Raw genomic sequence first — 27,574 nt, 5'->3', positions numbered from 1 at the left:
TGCATTTGTACTTTGAGGACCTCTCTTTATTGCGAAACCCTTCACAAATTCAAGTTTCATGAAAAACATAGGCAGGAGTCCTCTTCTGATAAACAATTTTACAACAAAGGTGTTCTCCCCATATCACACATGGCAATGAAACATGGACGACAGCAAATATTGAGTAAATATTGATGTTCAAACTGCCACGGAAAAATTCCATCCGAGCATAAACCAAAAAGGGACAAGAAAAACAACGAAGCCAGAAGGAAAACAAAATTCCTAAACACTGGTCACAATCAAAAAAACTAAAATGGAACATGGCTGGATGCAATTCAGGGACAGAGATAAGAATTACAAACTGGCAACCGAAGGAAGACACTGAAAGAAGCACGATGAGATGCAAGATCAGATTGAGAGATTAAGTTATGTTGCAATTTGAGTTTTTGGTTTCAATTTTTCAACAATTCTCCATTTTGAGGATATGAAGAACCAAATTAAGAAATTGCACATTATTTTTTATTTTATTCAAACTTCATGAGAGGACATAGATGGGGTTAGAATTTTGAGATTCTTGTTGTCCTCTGACACCAGTTTGCAGTCATTGTTGTGGACATTCTGGTGTCAACCAGTCATTACGGCTTTAATCAAGGGGTTCGGGATGGTGCATGGTTATCAGGGGTAACAGATGGTACTCTGTGAAGTTGTGTCACGAAAGCTTTCTCCATACTGGTTCACTGAATACCTTGCCTACTGCTGAGGATCGCTTACAAGGGGGACACGTACAACCCAGTATGGGGTATGTACCCTATGTGAATTTAACAAACCTTTTTCAGCAAACCTTTTCCAACAATACTTGTTTGGTATTTCAGATTCAGTTCTCCTGCATGGATCTTCATATGCATTTTCAAACTGCCATTTTGAGAGAAACCTTTATCACATATTGAGAATTTATGGGGTTGCTTTCCTGTATGGATCCTCATATGTGATTTCAAACGGTTGCTATGAGGGAAACCTTTATCACATATCAAGCATTTGTAAGGTCGCTCTCCAGTGTGGATCCTCATATGTAATTTCAAACTGTTGCTACGAGAGAAACCTTTATCACATATCAAGCATTTGTAAGGTTGCTCTGCTGCATGGATCCTTATATGTAATTTCAAACTGTTGCTATGAGAGAAACCTTTATCACATATCAAGCATTTGTAAGGTTGCTCTCCTGTATGGATCCTCATATGTGATTTCAAATGGTTGCTATGAGAGAAACCTTTATCACATATCGAGCATTTGTAAGGTCGCTCTCCTGTGTGGATCCTCATATGTAATTTCAAACTGTTGCTGCAAGAGAAACCTTTATCACATATCGAGCATTTGTAAGGTCGCTCTCCTGTGTGGATCCTCATATGTAATTTCAAACTGTTGCTATGAGAGAAACCTTTATCACATATCAAGCATTTGTAAGGTTGCTCTCCTGTATGGATCCTCATATGTGATTTCAAATGGTTGCTATGAGAGAAACCTTTATCACATATCGAGCATTTGTAAGGTCGCTCTCCTGTGTGGATCCTCATATGTAATTTCAAACTGTTGCTGCAAGAGAAACCTTTATCACATATCGAGCATTTGTAAGGTCGCTCACCTGTGTGGATCCTCATATGCGAATGCAAACTGCTGCTATGAGAGAAACCTTTATCACATGTGAAGCATTTGTAAGGTCGCTCTCCTGTATGGATCCTCATATGTGATTTCAAATGGCCTTTTTGAGAGAAACCTTTATCACATATTGAGCATTTGTGGGGTCTCTCTCCTGTATGGATCCTCACATGTAATTTCAAACTGTTGTGATGAGAGAAACCTTTATCACATATCGAGCATTTGTGGGGACGCCCTCCTGTATGGATCTTCATATGTCTTTTCAAATTGCTGTTACTAGAGAAACCTTTATCACAGACAGAGCACTTGTGGTGTTGTTTGCCAGTGTGGATCCTCATGTGTGTTTTGATGCTACTTGTTGAAGCAAAATCCATTCTGCACACATTACACTTATAACGTATTCCCCTTTCTACAACCTTTTTGTGTTTGTTTAATTTAATATTAATCTTGGTGTTGCGAGGCCCAGACATGCACTTGAATTTTATAGGAAGTGAGTCTTGAGGTCGTGATTCCTCCTTCAAAAAAGTCTTCTTCTTCACTGTCAAGCTGCAACTGGACCGTCTTTTTCCCATCTTACTTCTGGATTGTTCTGCAGAAACAAAAAAATACAACATTTTATTTTTTTTGGTCAAAATCAAAATGCAAAATATTTCACACTTTTCCGAAAATTAAATATTTTCGCAACACAAAAAATTGGACGTATGATAATTTTTTACATTTCCACTCACCAGTTGCAAAACAAGAAGCACTCCTGTTTGTCATGTGAATATCATCTGAACCTTCCCTTGCAGAAGCACATTTTGAATCTTCTGTGACAGATGAATCGTTGTTGTGTTGTTTGCCTTCCACATGTACAGCATGGACATCACCTGTGGACAAATCAGCATCAGTCGTTTGCAGGGAAATGGGATTGAGAACCATCTTGAGAGTTCATTGAACATGTTGTCATGGAATGTATTCTCAAATTAAAATATTGTTGTGGTTTTTAGAACCCTCCACCTTGTAAATATCTGTAATATTCCCTTATAAATAATCCCCTGTAAATATTCCCATTTTTGGTGTAAAGGTCAAAGGTCGCACCCTAGTTAGGCCATGAGCAACACGTAGCACATCATAGGCTTCTTCTTTAGTTATTTCATTAGTATGTGTTTCAGGTAAGGATCTGTTTCCAATAGTTGAATCTGTGTTGTATTAATCAAATAACCTAGCCCCCTTCTCAAATTCCCATCATATTCATTTTGCGGCTTTACCCTCTCCAAATTGTATGGCGCGCTTTTGGCAGCAGCGTTCGCTGCCTTTGAGCTGAAGCTCGCCCCAAGCCGCCATAAGCCACGTGGCAGAGTGGGAGAAGAAGGGAGGAGCGGCCAGGAACATAGGCATGGCCCCATCAACGCGTCATGATGGGAGGTACCAATGAACCCTCGCGACCAATCGGGGCCGAGACGTGTTCACCGGTAAGCGGAGTGAAGCAGACGCGGCTTGATATGCGAGGCAGGTCATAAAAGCGCCGCCGCAAACTACTTCAAGAGGGAGGAGAGAAAATCGGCAGATGATCGGCAAACTTGAGAGAACAGTGCAGAGGCGGCGAATGATAAGAACATTGCGCGGAGGATCGCTTGGGACGATCGTGTGATACGAACTGCCGTGTGGTTTTAAGAGCGTTCGGCACGCCAGCCAGAAGCAGCATTCCAGCCCCTCACATATGTAAGGTCCGGTCGCGCGCCAACGAGACGCAAAGCTGCCTGCCGTTCTTCGCCCACGGACCCGGAGCCTGGACGGATCCCATCGCCTGGAACCATCTGCTTGGACCTTCCTCCCCTACCAGCTACCATTCCATGTGAGTCTGTCTGTTCGTCCTGGGATCGTGATAAGTTAAGACTGTTTAGATAAGCTTGCCCTATGTCCTTTTATTTCCTTCTTCTTGTATATTCCCTTCTTTCATTTCCTCTTTTAGTGTAGTTAATAAATCATATTTGTTCTTCCTTCACCCTTCTTATTCTTTGGTTCCTCTCATCCGGTCGCTTTAGTCTTTTCCCAATTGAGTACCTGTGGCACGATTATAACCGCTCAGAATCGGGTTAGTATTATTGCTAACGGCTCCGAGCCTCGGATTGCTAAACCACTCGGCAAAATTCCATCTTGTCCATGGCTCGGGCAGAAGTAGCACCCTGCTTTGCGGCGAGGTTGGCGAAGGTATCTGGGACCCCATTGACCAGTCACCCTGGTCAACCTCAACCCCACAAAGGAGCGCGATACCTTCTAGGACTCGGACGGCCAGTGTAATAGACGAGGGGATTAAACCCCCCTCGGTAAGGGGAGTGCCGTAAACCGAGATCCGTAACAATTGGTATCAGGAGGGGGATCTGGAACCTGGGACTAAATTTATTTAGACCAAATTTTGGACACCAATTGTGCTATTGGCCGTAACAATTGGTGTCAGGGAGTGGGATTTGATGCCTGAACCAAATTTTAATCCGTCGAAAAAAAATTGGTCAAAATTACGAGTGGCCGAAATTTTATTATAATATCCAAATTATAATCATGCCATGGATGATCAAGGCGATCGGATGCCGGTGAGGGAGATAGAAGAGGGGTTAGTGTCAACCCAGGACCCCAGGGAGGAAATGGGGGAGATAGAGGAGGAGGTTGAAGAAGGTGCGGCAGAGGGGGTTGCAGGCGCACAAGATGGCGGCACCTCACACGTGGTCGCGGCAGCACAAGATGGCGGCGCATCGCACATGGCGGCGACGAGGGCCGCAAAAGCTGCACCAATGGGGGTGGGTGAAATGCAAGCCTTCATGGCCCAATTCATGGCAGAAATGCAGAAAAAGAACGACAGTATGGACAAGGTGGGAGAACAATTGGAACGAGTGGGAAACCAAATTGGGGGATTAAGGAAAGAGATGGGAGAAATGAGGGCCGATAGTGAGGGAATGGAAAGTAGAATGGGGGAGCGATTCGACAGTAAATTTGAGGGTCTAGGAAGCCAATTGGAGGGCATAAATGGCCAAGCCCAATAAATTAATGAGGGGCTAGCGAGGGACAAAGCCCGGTATGAAGCGAGGGAGTGTGAAAGGGAGGTTAACCACAGGTCGGGCGGGGAAAGCCCATTTGTGCACGACGAGGTAGCGCGACTCGAGGAGTGCGGGAGAAGCGAGTTGGAGCAAGGCGCAGGTAACTGGACAGGTATAGAGATCGCGACCCGGGGTATGGGCAAGCCCGGCGAAAGCCGAAGTAGAAATGGAAATGTTATTAGAGGCAGCGGTCGCCGAGGGAAAAGACATTGAAAATAAAGGAAAAAAATCTAACCGAACAAATAGTAGTGGAAATTGGAATGGAAGAGATGCCGGACTTGGGAAAGCACTCGCGGCAGGGAGAAATGGATAATGTACAAAGTCCGTGCTCGCATCGTGATGCTGTGCTTGTTAACCCGAATAAAGATTTGCAGGTGGTGTTGGAGTGAGGAGGAAGAAGCGCCCAGGTGAGTCGGGCTGTATATTGTGCGGGGAGATTTTGCAGGAGAGTGTTTGCCGTGAAAAGAATTTTCACGCGCTTGGGATCGAGACGGCACCCGGGCGCTCGTAAAAGGTCCGTGGTGCGCTGTGTGAATGGCAATGGCGCGCGTGTGAGGAAAAGGTGTGTGACGGTGAACGGCGCGCATGTGCGAATGGCGCCAGAGCGCGAGAGTGTTACCGAGTGCGAGAGAGAGTGCACGACAGAGTATGGGAGTGATACCGAGTGCAAGAGTGAATGCACATCGGAGTGTGGAAGTGGAACGATGAGTGATATGGGGAGAGAGAAGGATGAGGAGCGGGTGCGAGGATGCACACTTTGAATGGTTGAGCGTGTGCGAGGAGGAACACCTGAGTTGGTGGTGGAGCACGTGATGGGGAGTGTTACAGGGGATGTAACGGCAGAGTGCACGCCCATGGTGGTTACGGAGTACGTAATGGGGGAGAGTGCACGTGAGAAGTGTGTGAACGACGAGTGTGCACCAAGGTGTGTTATGGATTGTGCGAACAGCGAGTGGTGTGCAACAGAGAGTCAGGTGGTGGAATTGACGGAGTGGATGGGATGTATGAGTAAAGAATGGAACGAGTGGTGTGAGAATGTACGGGGAGCATCGACGTTAACCGGGACAGCGTTCAGAAAGACGTTTAGATGACGCGAGCTCCCAGTCTGTGCCGGGCGGTGTGTGCTGTGGGAGCCGGCAGGGATCGGTGTCATGTCGCTCCTCTTCGGAGTGCCGTGCACGATTTGGGACGGGCCCCGCCCTGCACGGTCGAGTCCGCGCTTTGCCAGGCAAAGCGGGCCGCCCGGTTCGAGAGGGAGGAGGAGGGGTCAGAACGGCGCCCCCTTGTGGTGGCGGCGTTCCACCCGGGCAAGGCTGGGCCATCGCGCTTGGGAGCGCAAGGCCCCGTGCAGGGATGGTGCCCTGAGCCTTGGCCCGAGCAAACCTCCTCCCCTGAATCGAATGCCGGACGGACCCAACCTGCAGTAGACAAACCACCCGCATTCATTGCTCGGCTTTGCGAAGCCGAGCTTTAATGATGTGATGACGCACCGAGGAGGCTCTGAGTGAAGTGGACTAATGGCGATAGTGATAGTGTGATTGGGAATTGATGGCAAATGGTATATGGTGTAGAGGGATGGTACATTTACCATCCCTCACATCACATCTGGGGGCAAATGAGCTATAGTTTTATGGGGTATGGCGGTGAAAACCAAGCCAGGGAACTGTAGGTAACATAGGTAACTGTAGATTTAAGTAGCGACATCATACCTGTAGTAGGGGATGTAGAGTACTAGAGTAGGAGAGTTGGATTATAACGATGTGGGAGCGCTTAGTATAAGGGAAGACAGGGAGCGTGAGTTTCAGAAGGGAGTAGTTAGATCAGATGATGCTGTGTGTGTGTGTGTGTGTGTGTGTGTGTGTGTAGAATGAGTATTGAGCAGAGTATTGTTAGTGTGGGTGAATGGTATTGAGTGAATGCGCCTGGAGGGAAGGAGGGTGCAAGTGCCACCAGGTGTGCAGGTGCCACCAGGTGTGCAAGTGCCACCAGGTGTGTGGGCACAAGGTGTGCAAGTGAAGGTACAGGTGAATGAGAATGGTTGCATGAAATAGATGGTCTGGAATGAATGGTCTGGAATATATGGAGTATGGAATGGATGGTGTGGAGTGAGTAGTGTGGAATACATGGAGTGGAGTGGTTGGTGCAAAAGGAGTGGATGGGGAAGATGGACCCCTTCACGAGTACCCGGGCAGGGTAGTTTAAAAGTAGGTAGAGGGAGTAGGTAAATTGTGGTTGGATATTGGCATCTGTGGTGCGGGTAGTTGCACAGGAGTGTTGTGTTGGGTGCATTAGTGGAGTCAATTGGCTGGGCGTGTGGCCTGTTAGTGAGAAAGATTAAATGGGCACTCCGCCTCTGTTAGTATGTCGGCCAGGTGAGGCCACTGGTAGGCTCTGGGAGCCAGTAGAGTTGTTCGGTGGGGCCCGAGGATCCGGAGGACGGACCCGGGTAGCCCGACGCCAGAGAGGGCGGTAGGGGGTGAGAGCGCCAGAGGGCCTTCCCCAGGTAGGTTAGGGTAAGGAGCAGGTAAGCTCAGAGACAACTGCAGTGGCAGAGGTGTGCAGGTGAGCGGACCTGCTGGGAGCACCACACGACCCACCCCGGAAATTGTGCGAGGGCACAGGGAGTAGAATCAGGGGAGTGAGACCCCAAATTGGTGAGCACCACAGTTCGGTCAATGGGATTTCGGTTCATAGAACCACATAGTGTAAGATGGCCAATGGTTTTGCAGGGAAAGACCCTGGGTAGAGTAAGTGTGTTAAAGTCATTTAGAGTATCGTTAGGATTGGAATCTCTTCGCACCATCTTCATCCACTCACCAGGGTGGCAAGACTCCACACCATGTGATTTTTTGCAAGTGTCTGGTATGTAAGATGCATCATGACGTGGGTGTGACATTGTGCTTGTTATGTTCCATCTCTTCATCCTTAGGAGGGATTGATGATAAATTGGGCTTTATGGCAAGTTTGGTTAGAGGGATTGTTGATGAATTTGGAATTAGGGGAGATATGGGGAAGACAAGACGTAGCGACGAATTTGTAAATTGTGTAAATATGGGGTAAGTAAGGGCAAGGGTAGATTAGGTGACGGGGGGGGGGGGGGGGCGCACGGTAGGGATGAGCTTTCTCCGCTCGCTCTCCTGCGCACCTCACCTCTGCATTACCTTGTGTTGATGTGTACACTTGCGCCCTTGCACCCTGCTAACCCTGCTTTGTCTTCCTTCCCCACTCATGGACCATGGTCTTTGTGTGCTGAGGGGAAAGTGTGCATGTGCCCACAGTTGTGTGCCCGCACCCTCGCTGCTGCCTGCCTGGACTGGTACCACACTTATGGACCGCACATTGTTGTGTCCGAGCACCACCATATGGACCACAGGTCTGTGGCCGAGTACCACACTTATGGACCCCACATTTTGGGGCCTGGCATCGCTGCTGGGAATCTTGCTTGCGGACCACGGTCACGGTGGCACCTAAGCCATGCAGGTGGACCACCCTTAGTTGGCCCCTGCTGGCCATAATTAAAAAGTGGATGCGTTTTGTGCCCTTTTATTACCAACTAGGCAGCAAGCAAGTAGTCACCCAGAAACATCAGCAGAGAAGAGAAGACGTCATCTGCTGAGCATCGTTGTTTAATAATAATTGAAATGTGATGACTGTGCACTGGATGGTGCTGTCTGTGCATTTTGGTGTTTTGGTGCTTTTGGTGCTTTTGGTGCTGGTGGTATCGGTGCAGTGCAGTGTATGCCTTTCCTCTTTTCAAACCATCTTCTTTTGTTTCCCAAAAGACAGGTCCTGGGTTCACGTGTAAATACCAAGTAGTGTCTTTGTAAATAATGCTCCCCACCATCAATGTGCAGTTTTGAAAGTAAATCCGTGATTCAGTTATCCTCTGGGCGTGATTCTCTTAGATAGAATGCAACGCAGCAGGCGGGAAATACTTAGTTGTTTTAAAAATGTCGCACTCAGGGTGAAGTTAATAGTTGAGGGTTACCACACCTGAGTGCCACACTAAGTTAAAGTTATTTCGGGCCGGGACGGCCCTGGGGGTAATGAGGGTGCAGTGTTGTGGTTTTTAGAACCCTCCACCTTGTAAATATCTGTAATATTCCCTTATAAATAATCCCCTGTAAATATTCCCATTTTTGGTGTAAAGGTCAAAGGTCGCACCCTAGTTAGGCCACGAGCAACACGTAGCACATCATAGGCTTCTTCTTTAGTTATTTCATTAGTATGTGTTTCAGGTAAGGATCTGTTTCCAATAGTTGAATCTGCGTTGTATTAATCAAATAACCTAGCCCCCTACTCAAATTCCCATCAAATTCATTTTGCGGCTTTACCCTCTCCAAATTGTATGGCGCGCCTTTGCCAGCAGCGTTCGCTGCCTTTGAGCTGAAGCTCGCCCAAAGCTGCCATAAGCCACGTGGCAGAGTGGGAGAAGAAGGGAGGAGCGGCCAGGAACATAGTCCCCATCAACGCGTCACGAGGGGAGGTACGCTACGAACGATATGACGCTATGACGCTATGAAAAAAAAAATCGCTATGAAACGCTATGAACGCGATGAACGATATGACATGACACTATGACGCTATGAAACGCTATGAACGCTATGAACGATATGACGCTATGAAAAAAAAAATCGCTAGGACGCTATGAAACGCTATGAACGAAATGAACGCTATGAACGCTATGACGCTATGAAAAAAAAAATCACTCGCTTTACCAAGGGGCTCGCTCTCCCCCCGTTCCCCTCCCCTCCCCCGCCCGGCAATGCCGGGTACTTCTGCTCCCCTCTTAGCTCTTTCACGAGCCTCGATTCAGTATACAAAAAAAAAAAAAAAAAAAATGAACCCTCACGACCAATCCGGGCCGAGGCATGCTCACCAGTAGGCAGAGCGAAGTGGACGCGGCTTGATTCGCAAGGCAGGTAATAAAAGCACCACCGCGAACTGCTTCAAGAGAGAGGAGAGAAGATGGGCAGATGATCGGCAAACTTGAGAGAACAGCGCAGAGGAGGTGAATGATAAGAACATTGCACGGAGGATCGCTTGGGACGATCGTGTGATACGAACTGCCGTGTGGTTTTGAGAGCGTTCGGCACGCTAGACGTAAGCAGCATTCCAGCCCCTTGCATATGTAAGGTCCGGTCGCGCGCCAACGAGACGTGAAGCTGCCTGCCGTTCTTCGCCCGCGGACCCGGAGCCTGGATGGATCCCATCGCCTGGAACCATCTGCTTGGACCTTCCTCCCCTACCAGCTACCAATCCGTGTGAGTCTTTCTCTTCGTCCTGGGGTCATGATAAGTTAACACTGTTTAGATAAGCTTGCCCTATGTCCTTTTATTTCCTTCTTCTTGTATATTCCCTTCTTTCGTTTCCTCTTTTGGTGTAGTTAATAAATCATATTTGTTCTTCCTTCACCCTTCTTATTCTTTGGTTCCTCTCATCCGGTCGCTTTAGTCTTTTCCCAATTGAATACCTGTGGCACGATTAAAACCGCTCAGAATCGGGTTAGTTTTATTGCTAACGGCTCGAGCCTCGGATTGCTAAACCGCTCGGCAAAATTCCATCTTGTCCGTGGCTTGGGCAGAAGTAGCACCCTGCTTTGCGGCGAGGTTGGCGAAGGTATCTGGGACCCCATTGACCAGTCACCCTGGTCAACCTCAACCCCCGCAAAGGAGCGCGATACCTTCTAGGACTTGGACGGCCAGTGTAATAGACGAGGGGATGAACCCCCCCTCAGTAAGGGGAGCGCCGTAAACCGAGATCCGTAACAATATAAACATTGCGGCAAAACCCTTGGGCACTCACCTGGTAGCATAATGCAGAATAGTACACTGACTAAAGGTATTTTAAACTGTATCATGGCATTTTTAACCAATTTCAATGGATGCTAGAAGACAGGGCAACAGATACAATCATACTGACGTAATCATAGGACTTTGAACAAACAAAAAACTATTTGTTGGGAGGGGGGCAACCTATCCCCCTAACCCCCCCACCCCCTCCACCATTGATTACCTTAGACCCCAATTTTTCCCAATGCCATGAACAAACGTTGGTACCTCATGGGTCATGAACGGAATGTTGTGGTCAGGTTTAATTGGAATTGTATGTGTAGTTTCTGAGAGGAAAGCACATACCTATTTTGGAGGGCAACCGCTGCCCTCCTCCCCCCCACCCCCCCCCCCACCCCCCACCCCGTCAACCACAAAAGGGCAGATTTTTTTTTAATGCCGTGAACAAACTTTGGTCCAGCATGGATGGTGAAGACTGTGGTCAAGTTTTATCAAAATCGTGTGTGTAGTTTCAGAGAAGAAAGCATATATCTATTTTGGGGGTCAAACCAGGACCCACATGCCCCCCCCCCTCTTGTTGAGCCCCTTAGACTTCCATTTTCTTAGTGCCATGAACAAACACTGGTACATCACAGGTGATGAAGGCTGTGGTGAAGTTTCGTCGAAATATTGTGTGTAATTTCAGAGGGAAAGAACAAATTCCTATTTTGGGGGGGGGGGGGGGGGGGGGTCAAATGTGGATCCACTTTGAATCCCGAAAGACCCCTTAGACACCGACTTATTTTAATGCCGTGAACAAACTTAAGTCACAGCACAACAGATATAATTTGTGCCAAGTTTCGTCACAATCCCATCAGCGGTTGCGGAGAGGTGTTTACGACGGATGGATGGACTGACAACGCACCACCGCATAAGCTCCCCAGAACTTCGTTCCAGGTGAACTAATAATGAAGTTAAAGATTGTTAAAAAGAAAGCTTCCAGATGTTAAGCACTATTGAAGCATTCTTCTCCATTATCCTTATACACCACCTGAGTTAACATGTCCAAGTACTGCTAAACTGGAGGTTAGTGGAAGTAACAAGAAGACGATTTGTGTTCTACAGTATTTAATTTTTTTAATCAATTTACATAAAATAAAGATTGTAAAATTCATTTTTAAACAATGGAATTTATTGACGTTGCACAGTTTCTATTACATCTAATTACACGTAACGTATTACACGTATTACACGTTATCCAACACGCTACATTAGTTATTTGTGCCTGTTGTTTGTCTCCTTTATGATGTCATTACACACAGTAATTGTCTCTTTTGGAATGATTTTCAATTTTATTTGACTCCGAAGTCGCAGACAGAGTGAAAATATTGTTGCAGACGTGGGGTTTGGGGTTTTGGGTGCGTCACGAGTGGGACTTCTCGGACTCTCCCCGACCTCTGGACCTGCAGGTCCCCATGCCCTGGATAGGTTTGTGGCCCGACGGGATGTAAAGCAACCACTGACACCGATTGAGACCGCCAAACCTAGCAACACAATTGATCTTGGCAGGTGATCCTTCCACGGCATGAAGAGGTAGGCAGCTTCTCCTCAGGTATCCAGATTGTTCAAACAGCAGCATTTTCTCTGGTGTTCCAGCTTTTATGCCGCTTCCGCACTAAATATTCTATCCTATGTAATTCCTTCTCTGTGAGAAAGTTCGGCGGCACATCCGTAACCTGCCAATTCATTTAAATGTTCGCACTGACATTCGGCGGATTTCCCACGGGAACCCAGACGTGTTCTCCACATCCACTGTTCATGCTGCGGAACCCATGCAGACATCATACACATACGCGCCGCCCCATAACCTTCACCACGCCCACTCTCGTACTGGTACATCTCCAAATCGCCACACAGACCAGCGCACACAACTTACACACACCACCACCGGCCGTCTCATGATCTCTCACACACCATTTAATCACACGATCCACTCCACAGACAATCCAACTCCATTCACACACATGGGTCACTCCATGATAGTTTACACACTACTTTACATGAGCCTTTCCGCGGAGATCCCGCAGCTGAATTTGCCATTTGTGCTCCCCACCCTCACCCACCCACACACCATTCCTTGGAAAATTATTTTTCAATCATCCGCATACGGGCGTTATGACCGACATGGACCGTAAAAACACTGTGACATGAAGTGCTGTGAAATGTAACCTCCCTTGGACAGGTACGGATTACAAAGCTGTTCTTTTTAATCTCCCGCGCACAGTAACAGAACATACTCGCATTTAAAATATTTCCCGCTCGGGAGGCTCAGCCCTACCCTCAGTCAAGGTAACGGTTACCCCGTCCCTCTTTTATCCCATTTATCTCCATCATTCTAGCCTCATCTGCCCCCATCTCATTCTTGACACCATCTACACGCTCACTCACCTCTCCCGATACAGCATTAAGCATTTCGTTCACATCAGTCTTCACCTCTGCCTGCCCCACATGCATGTCATGCCTTATGCCAGCCACCTTGTCCCTCCTCCATTTTCATTTTCATCGTCATCATCGTCATCGTCATCGTCATTATGTGCGTGCCATTAGTTGACCAAACCAACGTCATCGCCTGGTCACTGCCGGACAGCGATTGCAACGGCAACCCACTATTCCGTGCCATCAGTGCTGCCTTTTCCAGGATGGGAGGGTGGGAGGTTAGAGAAAGAAGGGGGTGAGGAGGGAGTTGGGTCCTTGGTCGCCATCGGCACCTCAACTACTGCCCCTCCTGGTCCTTCCCCCACAATGTTATATTCATATAGAGCTTCCTGGGTCATTAGCTCCTCCATATCCTTGCAAATTTATTCCAACAGGTCCTGCTCACCTTGGCTTTACGTTGCTACATAATTATTTTAAGTACAATTTCACCCTACACTCCTTACAATTTTTGGGGTGCCGCTGACATTGCCACAGATTCCATTCTCACTCCTGACGTCAATTGTTCCAGACGCAGGGTTTTCACTCTTTTAAAACGAGTTTCCTTTTGGATGCCAAAACGGTTTGGCGGGGCCAATTGGGGTACGTACTCTCAATGCACATCCATATTTATTTATTTGAGATATCGCCTGCTATAAAGACTTTAAGGCCACACGAGGTGGGGCCTGCACAAAGGCAAGTATTGAAGGAGCAGCGCTCCTGCTTGAGACGGACGAAGTGACGGACAAGACACAAACTCGTCCGAGAAGATGTTTATTGTATAATCATCTCGGGAACTCTGCTAGCCCGTTTATTGGGTTCGCATTTATATAATCCACCAAAAAGCATACATCAGAACCAAAGCCACGCCTCTCAGGCGAGGCACGCTTTGGTGGTCAAGTGACCGACAGGTGCAAAGGATTATAACCTCGGCGCCGCGGTTTGGCCACCGGTTACGTCACCGGCTTGGGCAAGGAGATTCTGTTGCTGGTCTCGAGCTTTGGGGGACCCATGGGTCGCTACAGTATAGATATTAGACATCAAACAGAGAGGAGGAGTCTATTGACATTTCTCTTGAATCATGGCAGGTTGAGATAGAGGGGAAAGCAGGATGAAGGTAAGTTGTTCCAGAGTAATGCCTTGTGGGGAAAAATAAACAGAAGAATACATTATAGTCTTACTCCTTGGGACAGATATAGTGTATGGATGGGAAGAAACTACCACATGTGTTGAGCGACTGAAAGAATGCTCAGGTGGAACAACCTGATCGACGCTCAGAGCACATTCCATGGAAATATCTGTTTTGTTGGAAATTGTTGGAAATGCAACAAAGCAGCAGATTGAGAGAGGTTCCAGGGATGATGCCAACTCCTGTCCCACTAGAATGGCAGCACAGTGCTGGATTCTGTCAAGAAGAGAAAAGTGACAGGCCAGAGCACCAGCCAAAATATGGCAATGAAATTCCATGACAGGACATACAGTGGCCTTGTGTAGATGGAGAATAGCAGCTTGAGAAAGGTATCGCCGAGCACAAAATAAGCTGCGAAGGTGCTGTGATGTGCTTTTAGTTCTACCAGAGATGTACTTTTCCCAGCTGAGGTTTGAGCTGATATCCAATCCAAGCAGACAGGTAACAGGGAGTTCCTGCTAAGGTGAAGAATCCATAGACACGGTCGGAAAACAAGGTGATCTTGAACTAGAAACAGATAACATGTGGATCTTTTTTGGTTTGAAGCAACAAGCCAGTTTTTTCCCCAATTACATCACACTCTCCAAGTCCTGACAGAGAGTGGTACTCACATTGTCACAGGTAGGGGTGTCAAGATGGGGGTTTCAGGGGGTGGGGAGGAGGGAGGTCACTGCCTTGGGGACCGAGCTTCTCCTGTAATTATTTTTTAAACAGTACAGTGAAACCCCTCATCGGCTGATCCTCATTTTCTCATCATTACATTTAAACCCTGAAGATAATTTTGCTTTTTCTTGCCGGAAACAAGACATTTTCCGCTGTTAATGCTACAGTTTCAAACTTTGCAGAAAATAGTTATAAACCAGAAATTTGCATTACAAAGAAATCGGTTTGTATCCTCTTTGTCCAAAAAAAATTATGAACCATCTTCTCACGTATTTTTTTTCAATCTTAGGGAGAAATAGTGTTTGACAGTCGAGGTCGAAGTCGAGTCGAGTCGAGTCAAGGTTTGACAGTCGAAGGTTTTAGTCGAGGCTGCGAATTGCCTCGAAACGTCTCGCTTTCTCCTATATTTTCGATCAAAAAGCTGAATAAAAGTGACCATTTGTTTTTAAAAAGTTTTTTTGGTTTTCATCAAAGAAAGTTCCTTAAAAAGTTATAAAAGAGAGAAATGGTGAGGGTGGGGGCCCCGAGGTTATTTGCCTTGGGGCCCGTGCTGGCTCCTGACGCCTCTGGTCACGGGTAAGAGGAGACAAGGTTCCTGGGTAGGTAGTATATCGTGTTGAGTCATCTGCGTCAATGCTTAATTGAGAAAGAATACAATCAGGCAGATCATTGATATATAACATGAACAATATTGGACCCAACACAGACATACCCCTGAGGACTCACATTCGCATTATGGACAGGGGATTACTGGCCCTCATGTACCACAGAGATTTGACGATTTGCAAGGAAGTCAGTGATTGTATCAAGCAATTTTCCAGAAATGCCAGATTATTTCAGCCTTCGAGATGTCGAAACCAACAACCCTAGCTTCTCCACGATGATCCAAAGCCCCATTCACATGTTCAATGATTCGGGTAGAACATCACCAGCAGAGCATGACTGTCTATGTCCATACTGAACATCAGTTAGGAGGTTGTGGGTTTCCAGATGAGTCATGAGTTGTTCTATCAAGGATTCAAACATTTGCTGATAACAGGTAGAAGCCAGCAGGCCGATAGTTAGAAGGATCTGATAACTGAACGGAGCCTTTAAAGACAGGGACGACAGAAACCTGCTTCCAGCTAAGTGGAAACACAGACTATGACATACACAAGCAATACAGTTTTGAGAGAACAGAAGACAGTTCAAATGAACACATCTTCAAAGAAATTGTGGGGATTATATTTGGTGCAGTAGATTTTCAAATGTCAGGCCTTTGAATAATCTTAGCAACTTTCCTGGGTGTGCCGATGATAGTGGAAAGCTTGGTGTCAAGACGAGAAGGACAAACAGGCAACGTTTGTCCGTGGTCTTCAAGTGTGGAGTTTGCAGCAATATGCTCAGCAAAGAGGTTGATTTTATCAATTGGAGAAGTAAGCACTTCAGGGAAATTGAAGAGGGCAGGAATTGATCATTGATTACGGTTGAGAACTCTATTAGCAATTCCCCAAAAATCTTGAGAACCGAGCTGTTTACTTGAGATAGAATTAGAAATAGATTCTGCATATCATCGATTGGCATTCTCCAATACTCGTGTACAGTGTTTGCTCGCAAGGCGAAACAAACGATGTGCCTCACTCAAGCCAACACAGTGATACTGTTTGAAAAGGCGATTGCGATGAGTGATAGCAGCAGAACAAGCTGAAGTGAACCATGGCTGAGAGTGTTGTTTCACTTGGTCGGTCCGATAAGGGAGAAAGAGGTCCAGACCAACACGGATCCACTCAGTAACTTCCAAAGCAGCTTCAGATGGGTTGTGACAAAGGATTGAGTTCCAGTGAACATCGGCAAGAAAAGAAGGCAAGCCATCCCAGTCAGCCTTGCTATATTGAAAGACTGTCCAATGAACATGATGAACAATAGTTGATCGTGAAGAAAAAGAAACCTGAACTTCAATGGTGACATGATCAGAATTTCCAAGAGGGTGGACAATATTTTATTTTATTGTATACAAATTCAAGGCTCATGTAAAAGCCCACACATAAGGCACAAAAACATAAACAGAGACACATAAAACATATAATAAAGGGAGCTGGAGACAAGAGGGGGGCGGAGAGAGGGAAGCACACAAGTAAAAGAGGAGCAGGGATATAGGGAGATCTGTGGAAAGGAGAGGGGATGGGTGGGGGGGGGGGGGGGAGGTGGTGGGCCATAAAATAAATGGACACCATTTGGACTTTCAGGAGAGAAGTCGGAATTTTAAAAAGGTAGATCTCGGGTGAATTAACGGGGATAGAAAATATCAAGGTCTTGGATGGGAAAAGATCAGAGATTTTTTAAAAATTTTTTATTTTTATTTTTTTGTATACTGAATCGAGGCTCGTGAAAGAGCTAACATTTACTTCACAAACAAATCAACCAGACAAACAAAACACACAAAAAGAGGGAGTGGAAAACAAGATGGGGATAGAAGGGGAAGCACACAAATACAACATTTGAAAGCAGGGAGATGTGTGGAAGGGAGAGGGCTTGGGGGGAGGAGGAGTGGGAAGGGGGGGGGGGGTGGAGGCAGAAGTATAAAACACAAGGACACCAAGGACTTCCAGGACAGAAGTTGGTATTTAAAAAAAGTGGAATTGGGGTGAAATTCGTGGGGATAGAAAAGATCAAGGTTTTGGATGAGGGAAGATAAGAGATGGTGGTGAACAGCAGTTTTAAAGACCTCGAGGGTGGAGTGGGATTGAAGAGAGTGAGGGAGTTTGTTCCAGAGGCGGGAGAAGAGAGGAATGAAGGAGTGCAGGTGAGCAGAGATAAATGGACAGCTGTTTTAAAGCTGTTTAAAGCAAGGTTTTGGATGGGGGAAGATAAGAGATGGTGGTGAACAGCCGTTTTAAAGATCTGGAGGGAGGAGTGGGATTGAAGAGAGTGTGGGAGTTTGTTCCAAAGGCAAGAGAAAAGAGGAATAAAAGAGTGAAGGTGAGAAGAGAGTCTTGATTTAGGCAGTTTCACCAGAAGAGGGTTCATGGCAGATCTTCTCTGTCCTGATGGAATATATGGGGGACAGAGCACAGACAGAGCAGCGGGAGCTCTGCTGGAGAGGAGTCGGTAGAAGAAAGAAAGACCACCAACCTGCCTGTGGTGAGTGTGAAAGGATCAGCTTCATAGTGGGAGATACCAATGAATCTAAAAGTTTTGTTTTCTCCAGGATGAAGCTGAGCTGGGTGTAAGTCAGAAGCACCAGCCCAGAGGGGAGAGCAGCTTCAGATGGGTTGTGACAAAGGATTGAGTTCCAGTGAACATCGGCAAGAAAAGAAGGCAAGCCATCCCAGTGCTACATCCAAGTACTACATCTACAAAAGAAAAAAGAAAAAAAAAAGTGCTACATCCAGCTGTGGATGAAAACTTTGTATGTGGTGAGAGGCTCAGTCATGCCAAGAAAGGACTTCTCATGATGGAGATTCCCAGTCAGCGACTGCGTTTGGAGACAAGTTGGAAATGTTTTTTTCCCCCAAGAAGGATAATGAGGCCAAAAAGCTTGAGTGACAGAGGGTTTTCCAGACTGTCTTTTCAGAGAGACAAGGTGAGAGTGTGAGTTTTTCCAGGATTGAATGACATGTCCAACTTGTTTGACCAGTTGGCGATTTTGTGCAGGTATGCAAAGAGTGAAGACGCTTCTGCCTGCCGATCTGAGGGATGAGATATGGAGCGGCAGACAGTGAAGTCATCAGCAAAGACATAAAGAGGATTTTCAAGAGAGTCAGAGAGATCATTGACGAAGAAGAGAAAATCACAGGGCTCGGAACACTGCCCTGAGGAACTTCAGCCTGGACAGGAAAAGGAGATGAGAGAATTCCATTGAGGACTACATATTGACGACGACAGGAGAGGAAGTCCGCAAGCCATGCATGGAGATTTCCATCAATACCATAAGAAGAGAGTTTGGTGAGTAGGGCGGGGTGCCAAACCATGTCAAAATCAGGAGATATGTCAAGGGAGACGGCGCTGATTTCGTATTTGGCATTGAGAACCTCCACCTATTGTTGAGACAGCAGAAGCAGCATGTCCATTGTGGAGTGGCCTGGTCTGGATCCAAATTGATTATCAGAGATCAAGCCATTGCAGAAGTGGAAGGATTTAATATCAGATGCAATGATGGATTCCATTATCTTGCTGATCATTTGGAGCAGGCTGGTTGGTCTGCAGTTGCAAGGATCTGTTTTTGCACCTTTTTGTGTAAAGTGGTAATGTTGGCTGATTTCCAAGCTGATGGCAGATGACCTTGAGCAAAAGAGAGGGTGAAGAGAACAGAGAGAGGGCATGATAGCACAGTAAAGCAGGATTTTAGGACCCGTGGGCTGATGCCGTCTTGTCCATTTGCAGAAACAGAGTCATGGCTTGACAGAATCTTCACCTTGTAGTGAGAGAAGGATACAGAGTCCAGGAGCAACCTGGTATGACTGGGTAAGGTGGGTACAGAAAGAGAGATGGGTTTGGGACACAATATTTTGAGGCAGCACAGAGTTGAGGCATTCAGCTTTTTCTCGTGCAGCGTCAGGTGTGTGGCCGTTTGAGGTAAGGGAAGGGATGGAAGGAGAACAATCTCCGGAAACGGATTTGACCAGACGCCACAAGGATTTGGAGGAGGGGGAAACTCCTGGGGTGTGGCGTAGAGAGGGTTTGTGCAGGAAGAGCGAGGAATAGAGTTCTCATATAGAGAGCAACTCTGCCACCAGGACAAGGCTCAGGTCTATCATACCAGAGGAGGGAGTAATCAGGGAGAGATACTAAGGAGTCAGAGACATCTTGAAGGAGGAAGGTTTCTGTTAAGCAGATCAAGTTTGGTTTGTTAGAAGCAACCTGTATGGAGAAATCATTCAAGTCTGAGCAAATGCCGCAGATGTTTGAGGTCCATACCATTAAAGAAGAGGGAACAATAGGTACAAGAGAGGGGGAGGTAGGGGGAGCCGTTGACAGTGTGTCAGATTGCATAAGAGCAAGGAGGGAGGGCAGGATGAGGAGAAGAAGAACAATAGGCTAGGTAGTGATGGGTTGAAGAATTGTGACAAAGGAGTTGTGACAGTGTCACGGAGGAATTAGCACCTGTATGGTTCTGATTGACTGACAGTTTTGGTAACAACTGTGGTTCATCTTGCTTCATCTTATACTCCTAATCGATGTGTCTATGAATGAAGGAAAGAAAAATGGGGAAACTATCCAATTTGACTTGCAATCCACCTCGACATGTACGCTAGAATATACGGTATTCTGAATTCAAAAGATTATGGGTTGAATTTCCGAAAGGTGTTAAAGAATTAGACGCGTGTAGAAACGTTCATGTGCAACGATCGAGTGCGTTTAAGGCCTTGAAGAGAGCATTGCAGGACTTGTAATTGGGAGTTAACATGGGATGGTGAATAGCATATAGATGCATTAGGAGTGCTTGAATTAGCTCAAGAGGAGGAAGAGAGGATAGTAATAGAGCAGTTCACTGACGTGCATTGAGAATCTTCGAGGATAGATGCAATCCTCTGAAGAAATATGGCAATATTTAATTTGTCCAGAGTTAGACTCTCAAAGGAATCATTTTGATCGCTGCTTAATCTTGTGTAAGATCACCTGGATCAACCTACGATGAGGATCCATGTGCTGAGTCCCCTTCAACAATTGTCTGTGACGCTGCAATTCTGTGCAAGTGTATCATTTAAATTATATGTTCGAGATATCACAGGCTAATCAGATGTTTCAACACGTACAACTAATTGGCTGTTTATATCCTTTCACAAATTGCGATCTGGAAAGGTGGATTAGCTGTGCGCACACAACAATATTTTTGACAACATTTAAGGTTTACGCGTGTGTTAACAAAATGCTCACCAAGTGCCGTTCGGAAATTCAGCCCTGTACTGAATGGTAATTTTGTAGGTTTCTACTCACCAGTTGTAGAACAGGCAGCACTGCCGTTTGTCAAAGGAACATCTGACTCTTCCTTTACAGATGCATATCTCAAAGCTTCTGAAACAGAAGAATCGTTGTTGTTTTGTGTGCATTCCACTTTCACAGGACAGACATCACCTGCAAACAATTCAGTGTCAGTCTTTTGCAGGACACAAAGTTTAAATCTTCCAAATATAAATCGGGTCAATAAGACATTTATTCAGTCGAGGCAAAGGATTATCTAAATATCAACAGAACACTGCACCGTTACAGGACATTTGGTCCATGTCTTTACTGCAACCTCCTCCCAGCACATGTATCAAAACAAGACATTGCTAAATGGACAACTATCTCCAAAACGTAGGAGGAGGCTACTTCTTACGAGTAAGAGCAACACATTAAGACAAACGGAAAACAAGTAAAACATGCAATAAAGGGAGTGGGAGAAAAGAGGGGGGCGAGAGGGAAACACAACAACAGTAGAGAAGAAGTACAGTAGTAGATCTGCGGAAGGGAGAGGGGTGGGAAACAGTATAAAACAAATGGACACTACTTGGACTTTCAGGAAAGAAAAATGTAATTTGAAAAAGGTGGATTTGGGTTGTATTAACGGTGGTAGAAAAGATCATGGTTTTGCATGGGGGAAGATAAGAGATGTTGGATAAGAGAAGACAAGAGATGGTGGATAAGAGAAGATAAGAGATTGTGGATAAGAGAAGATAAGAGATGGTGGATAAGAGAAGATAAGAGGTTGTGGATAAGAGAAGATGAGAGATTGTGGATAAGAGAAGATAAGAGATGGTGGATAAGAGAAGATAAGAGATTGGGGATAAGAGAAGATAAGAGATGGGGGATAAGAGAATATAAGAGATGGTGGATAAGAGAAGATAAGAGATGGTGGATAAGAGAAGATAAGAGATGGTGGATAAGAGATGGTGGATAAGAGAAGATAAGAGATGGTGGATAAGAAAAGATAAGAGATGGTGGATAAGAGAGGATAAGAGATGGTGGATAAGAGAGGATGAGAGATGGTGGATAAGAGAAGATAAGAGATGGTGGATAAGAGAAGATAAGAGATGGTGGATAAGAGAAGATAAGAGATGGTGGATAAGATAAGACAAGAGATGGTGGAGAAGAGAAGATAAGAGATGGTGGATAAGATAAGACAAGAGATGGTGTATAAGAAAAGACAAGAGATGATGGCTAAGAGAAGTTAAGAGATGATGGATAAGGGAAGATAAGAGATGGTGGATAAGAGAAGATAACAGATTTTACCCAATACTGTACTGCAGTTAATGAAATTTATTTAATGTCCAAACTGCAGTTAATGAAACTGGTCGATGTCCAAACTGCAGTTAATGAAATTTAGTTAACTAGGGCATGCCCGTACTATATATATATCTAAAATTATATCCCCCCCTCTATTTACATGAAATGGTTTGGTCCATTCGCAAAGCCAAAGCGAACGGCTTGCGAGTACGGTGACAATCCCCCCCCTCTATTTACATGAAATGGTTTGGTCCATTCGCAACGACCACAGAACCCCCCCCCCCCCCCCCTCTATTTACATGAAATGGTTTGGTCCATTCGCAAAGCCAAAGCGAACGGCGAACGGCTAAATCGCCATAGCTCGGTAACTACTTGTCCGATTAATATGAAACCTTGAAAAGGTACATCCTCAGGTCCCCAGCAATATACCTGGCAAGTTTCAAGTATATCGGACCCGTGGTTGTCGAGAAACAGCGGTTACAGACACACATACACACATACATACACACATACACACACACATACACACACACATCACACAGAGATTACTGGAATTATAGATAGATTACAACTCAAACCTTGATTTAGGTTTAAATAAACAAGTCAGAATTAAATAATTCTTTACTTTAGAAGAAAGACCAAATTGTTGATGGAAAAAAGCAATTTCCACATTTGGTTTGTTTTATCGACCAGAGGGTTGGAGTTTGTTTTGGAAGGAAAGTTTTTTTTGGGGGGGGGGGGGGGGTGGGCGGGGTTTATGTTCACATTGTTCAACCAAATATTAACAAGATATAAAGAATTATACGATGTTTAATTACTGTTTAATATGAAATCACTGTTTAAACAAGGATAAGAGAAGGTGGGGGTACATCATATTGGATGTGGGGGATCTCTGGGTCACTCCTGTGGGAGCTTGATCGGCTGACTCCGTGCAGCGGGCTTGTTCAAGAGAACTATCCAGGTCTATACAACAAGATCAATAATAATGTTAAGCCTGTCCGTGGGTAAAGAGAGGTAATAAACTACTTCCTGCATGCAGATAACTTAAATGCTCCGATTAACAGGGAACACCTATAAATTCAATGCAATTTCCAAATTAATCGAAATCGTTTGTGTATTTTTAATTTGGAGGGCTGGAGTGGGTCAAACCCAGACCCATTTTGACCCCTGGTGGGCCCCCTGAGACCTCGATGTTTATTATTGCAGTGAACAAATTTGAGTTCAAACAAACAAAATATAATCTTAGCCAAGTTTGGTCACAATCGCATTAGCAGTTTTGGAGAAGAAGTTGCAAGTGTCTTCGGACGGACTGACGAGCACAATCCTATAAGCTCCCCAGAAATATGTTCCAGGTGAGCTGAGATTTACCTTGTACACCACATCAAAAACCCATTCATATTAGACAATACAAAACTGCACCAAAAGAGATTATCCAAGTTAACAGAATACAAAAAAAAAAACAATGGCAAAAGATAAAGATATTTGTTGACATGCGATGTTGTGTTAAAAAAAGTCACATACCATATGTGGGTCTTGATCCATCATCCTGAGAGCGGAGGCTGCAGACATCACTGAACCTGATTCCAGAGAAACTAGGAACATTTTCCAGCTGCACATTTTGGGATCTGAAAATCTTTTCACAGAAACTGGAAAGTTCTCGAATAACATTCTCCAAGTTGACGAAAATACTTCCCAAAAGAGAAGAATCCGCAATCTGGACATCTTGCGGCTTTGAAAAAGAATTCATAAATTTACAGTAGTCAGCATACATTGCAAATTGTAATTTCTCTTTGGAGAGAGAGAGGAGCTTGGTCCGCAATGGATCCGAATCAGTGCAAGCTCGAATAACCTTCTGATTCTCAATTCCGAGCTTATCAATCACTGCTTGGGCTGTTTCTGCTCTCAGGCCTTGGAACTTGAGCCATTCCAAGAAGCTCTCCATTTCACTGATGACCTGTGGATACAATGCTTATGTTAATCACAGAAAAGTTATACATGTTATTTTGTTTACTCTGTTTGCAATTTTTGTGAGTTATTTCCATTGACAATCCAATAAATTATTATCCAATAAATGCGGGCTTTTGCATCCAGTTTGTTCACCGCTGTGTCCCATTTTGTAAGTTTGCTTATCAATCAGCATCTAATGAATGTGAGTTATTACATACAGAGACAAAAATAAACCCAGAGTAAACTCGAGGAGACCATTTGGCCCATTATGCTCCGCCACATCAACACCAGACAAAGTTTATCCGCCATAACGATACAATTTCATTTGGGGAATGAGGGGAGGAATTGTGGATGAGACAATGTGGCACAACCAGGGATATCCCAAGTGCGTCAAATACAAATGGGGACGCACAATTATTTTAATTGTTAAAATTTAAAAATGAGAAAAAAGCAATCTTTTGTGTTATTTTTATGAGGTGGGTGTGGTGGGTGAGGGGATACGTTTGGGCGATGGCAGTTCTTGGATGACAAACACACAGCATCAACCACACACTACCCCTTGACGAGAACCCCTGCAGAAACAACAATCCACTTCACTCAGATGCACACAATCACCAAATCCATACTCAAGTCACAAACGTCTTGCCAATATCCCGATACTCTTCTATCTCGAAAGCTTCCAGGTATTTATGTAATCCTAATTTAAACTTATCTATTGATTCTGTTGTCACTGCCTTTCTCGGAGACCATACCATGCATCAACTACTCTATGAGTGAAAGAGCCTTATAGTCAGGCAGATTCGGACCGGATTTGAGATGGAAATGGACGTTCCGGACAAAAGCGCCAATTTTTCCCACTTGTTACCAGTTATCTTAGCTTTCCATTTTTGATAGGAACCACTTCCTCCGAATACAATATGGAGGCCATCTTGGATTTCCAAGATAGCTGACAGGTAAAAACCTATATCTACCAATATCTCAGCTTCTAAACCACTTCGGATCACAATCTTGATGTCTAAACATTCATTTTCTGAGCCAAGGAATACAACTATACCATTTAGAAAAGCAACAGACGATTTTTAATAACACAAAAAAGAAACTGAACATCAAACTTGAAAAAAAAATTAAAACGGAATACTGTTAATGTGCCATAGTCACTGAAAATACTACAAATTTTTTTTATGTATTCAGAGGAAGTGGTTCCTACCAAATTGGAAAGCTAAAGCTAGGAGTAGCACGTGGGGAAAATTTAGCGCTTTTGTCCAGAACATCCACATCCATTTGCTGAGCTGCCTGTATATTACCTCACCATCGCATTAACTCTTATTTTCTTTACTAGGCTACGGCCCCGGGTCCTGTGACTATCTCTAATGAATAATTATTCTGCACTTTTGTCTTTAGGCATTATTATCTTAAACATCTATCATATCCAATCATAACCGCCTCCTTTCTAATGCATGTTACAAGAAGGGGCATTCTTGGGGAAAATGCCATCGGCATAGAAAAGGCCCCTATATATGGTATGTGCCATGTGGCAAAGTATAGAAAAAGAAGGGACATTCCATAGCATGTAGAAAATGCCAAACAGAAAATAAGGGACATTCCAAAAAATGAGTGTACATGCTGGACTACCCTAGTGTTCTTAGGTGGAACCAAGGAATGCTCTATAAAAGTTCATATAAAGGGGTGCCCTACATCGGCCAAATAAAATACATTAATACTTTTTGTGTAAAGGTATTGTGTTTTGTGTGGTCATGAGGTTGGAAATGAACTGTGATTGAGTTATTATTGTGATGTGTTTGGTAATTTAAATGTGAATGGGGATTTCACATGGAAGCAGGCCATGGCAGAATCTTTTTGGTGACATCTTCTATGGAAATATGTGGTGGAGAATTTAATGGCGCCCCTTCATTGGCCTCATGGATGAGGCATCAGACTTCCAAGCTGGGGATTGTGGGTTCAAGTCCCATCTGGGTTGAATAATTTTTTTATTCTTTCTTTTCAAATCTTTTATATGGTCGTGAATAAAGTCTTGCACGATCAACAAAATGCAATTTGTTCGTATTTAAAACGTATTCATTCTTAAACCTGATTTTCAGCATCATTACGAGTAATGTCCACAGTAGTATTGTGCCAAATTTTGAGGTACCGGAGGCACGCAAAAATGTGTTGGTCGTGACATCATCACCAGATCTTATCTGCCATCACATCAAATTTGAACATGACACTAACCATTTGTTCCCAAAATGAGCGATAAAATCAAATATGTACCTTTTATCATGATAAATAAATGATATGCCAATTTTAACAAACACACACACACACACACACATACACACACACACACACACACACACACACACACACACACACACACACACACACACACACACACACACACACACACACACACACACACACACACACACACCTTGTTTTTTATTTTTGTTTCTCACAATTCTATCTCTTATGATTTTCAATTCTTATTTCTGTTATCCAATTCTTATTTAAAAATGCATTTAATTAATTGTACAGTATTGGTTGTTCCTAAACTTAAATATAAATAATTTAAAGAATTGCTGTAAATGATGTTAATTTCACAACATCCCATATTCAACTTTATTTAAATTCTAAACCTCAAAACATAGTTCCCTTACCTAAACCATGAATCTTAACCTGTAAGAAATTGACTAGTTTCCCGACTGCACAGATCATCAGCTGGGCACCGTTCTTCCTCGAGGTTTCAATCCTTTCAGTCCAGGACCTCTCCAAACAACGGATCCACAACCTCTATGATGGATCCACATCAATAGATGGTACATCAGTAGTTCCACAACCTCGATCATGGATCCACAACAGTAGATGCACAACCTCGATCATGGATCCACATCAATAGATGGTACATCAGAAGATCCACAACCTCAATCATGGATCCACATCAATAGATGCTACATCAGTAGATCCACAACCTCAGTTTCGTCCAGGCAGTCAGTCAACTCATTAATGAAACATCATTTATTCCAACTTCACTCGCAATAGAATTTAATGTATTATCATATTGTTGCGGATCTGTCGCCGGCCTTCTTCCCCACTACCAAGGGGGGATTAGTCCCCTTGTCTGTACTGACCTGGCGTGACCCAAGACCTATAACGTCCCTTCCGGACAGCGCCAAATAGGGTTTCGGGACCAGATTCGCTCCTACCTAAGTACTAGCGCTGCCCTGGAAGCGAGGAAATAAGCCTTGCACGAACCACGTGTGATGATGATACGCCGAGCGGTTTGCGTACACGTGATCCACGCCGTTATAGATAGTGGAACCCGATTGGAGCGATCTTATTCGTGCCACGCTTAGTCAATGGAGAAATCACGGGAGCGATCGAATTAGGAAGAAAGAAAGAACAAATAGATTTAATGATTATTGCACGTATGTACAGTTCAGGACGAAGGGACACAGAGCAGCTTAGACAGTCTTATACTTAATACCCAAAGACAACGGGCCGGTCTGACACACTCACACGGGGATTGTAGATGGGCAGGATGATGTTCCGGCCAAACGCGCCAGCTTGGTCATCCAGGATCGTCCCCGTCCGGCTCTCCACGATCCCCGGCACGTCCCGTGAAGATGGTGTTCGGCGAAGGC

The 27,574-nt window shown here is 44.9% G+C and overlaps 1 protein-coding gene across 1 annotated transcript; it reads right to left on the bottom strand.

The window, feature by feature from the left end:
• Positions 1-27,574, bottom strand: LOC137419042 (uncharacterized). The gene is made up of 5 exons (XM_068105219.1): positions 27,450-27,574; positions 23,508-23,940; positions 20,718-20,855; positions 2,361-2,501; positions 1-2,221 (listed from the first exon to the last, which is right to left on the bottom strand). The coding sequence occupies exons 2-5, from the start codon at positions 23,926-23,928 to the stop codon at positions 798-800; spliced, it is 2,124 nt and encodes a 707-aa protein (XP_067961320.1). The 5' UTR covers positions 23,929-23,940; positions 27,450-27,574; the 3' UTR covers positions 1-797.

Source organism: Myxine glutinosa, unplaced genomic scaffold, assembly GCF_964187855.1.
Source record: "Myxine glutinosa unplaced genomic scaffold, kmMyxGlut1.1 SCAFFOLD_1034, whole genome shotgun sequence".
Classification (NCBI taxonomy): Eukaryota; Metazoa; Chordata; class Myxini; order Myxiniformes; family Myxinidae; genus Myxine; species Myxine glutinosa.
The sequence above is the reverse complement of the archived record's forward strand: the minus strand, read 5'-3'. Positions and strand labels throughout refer to the sequence as shown.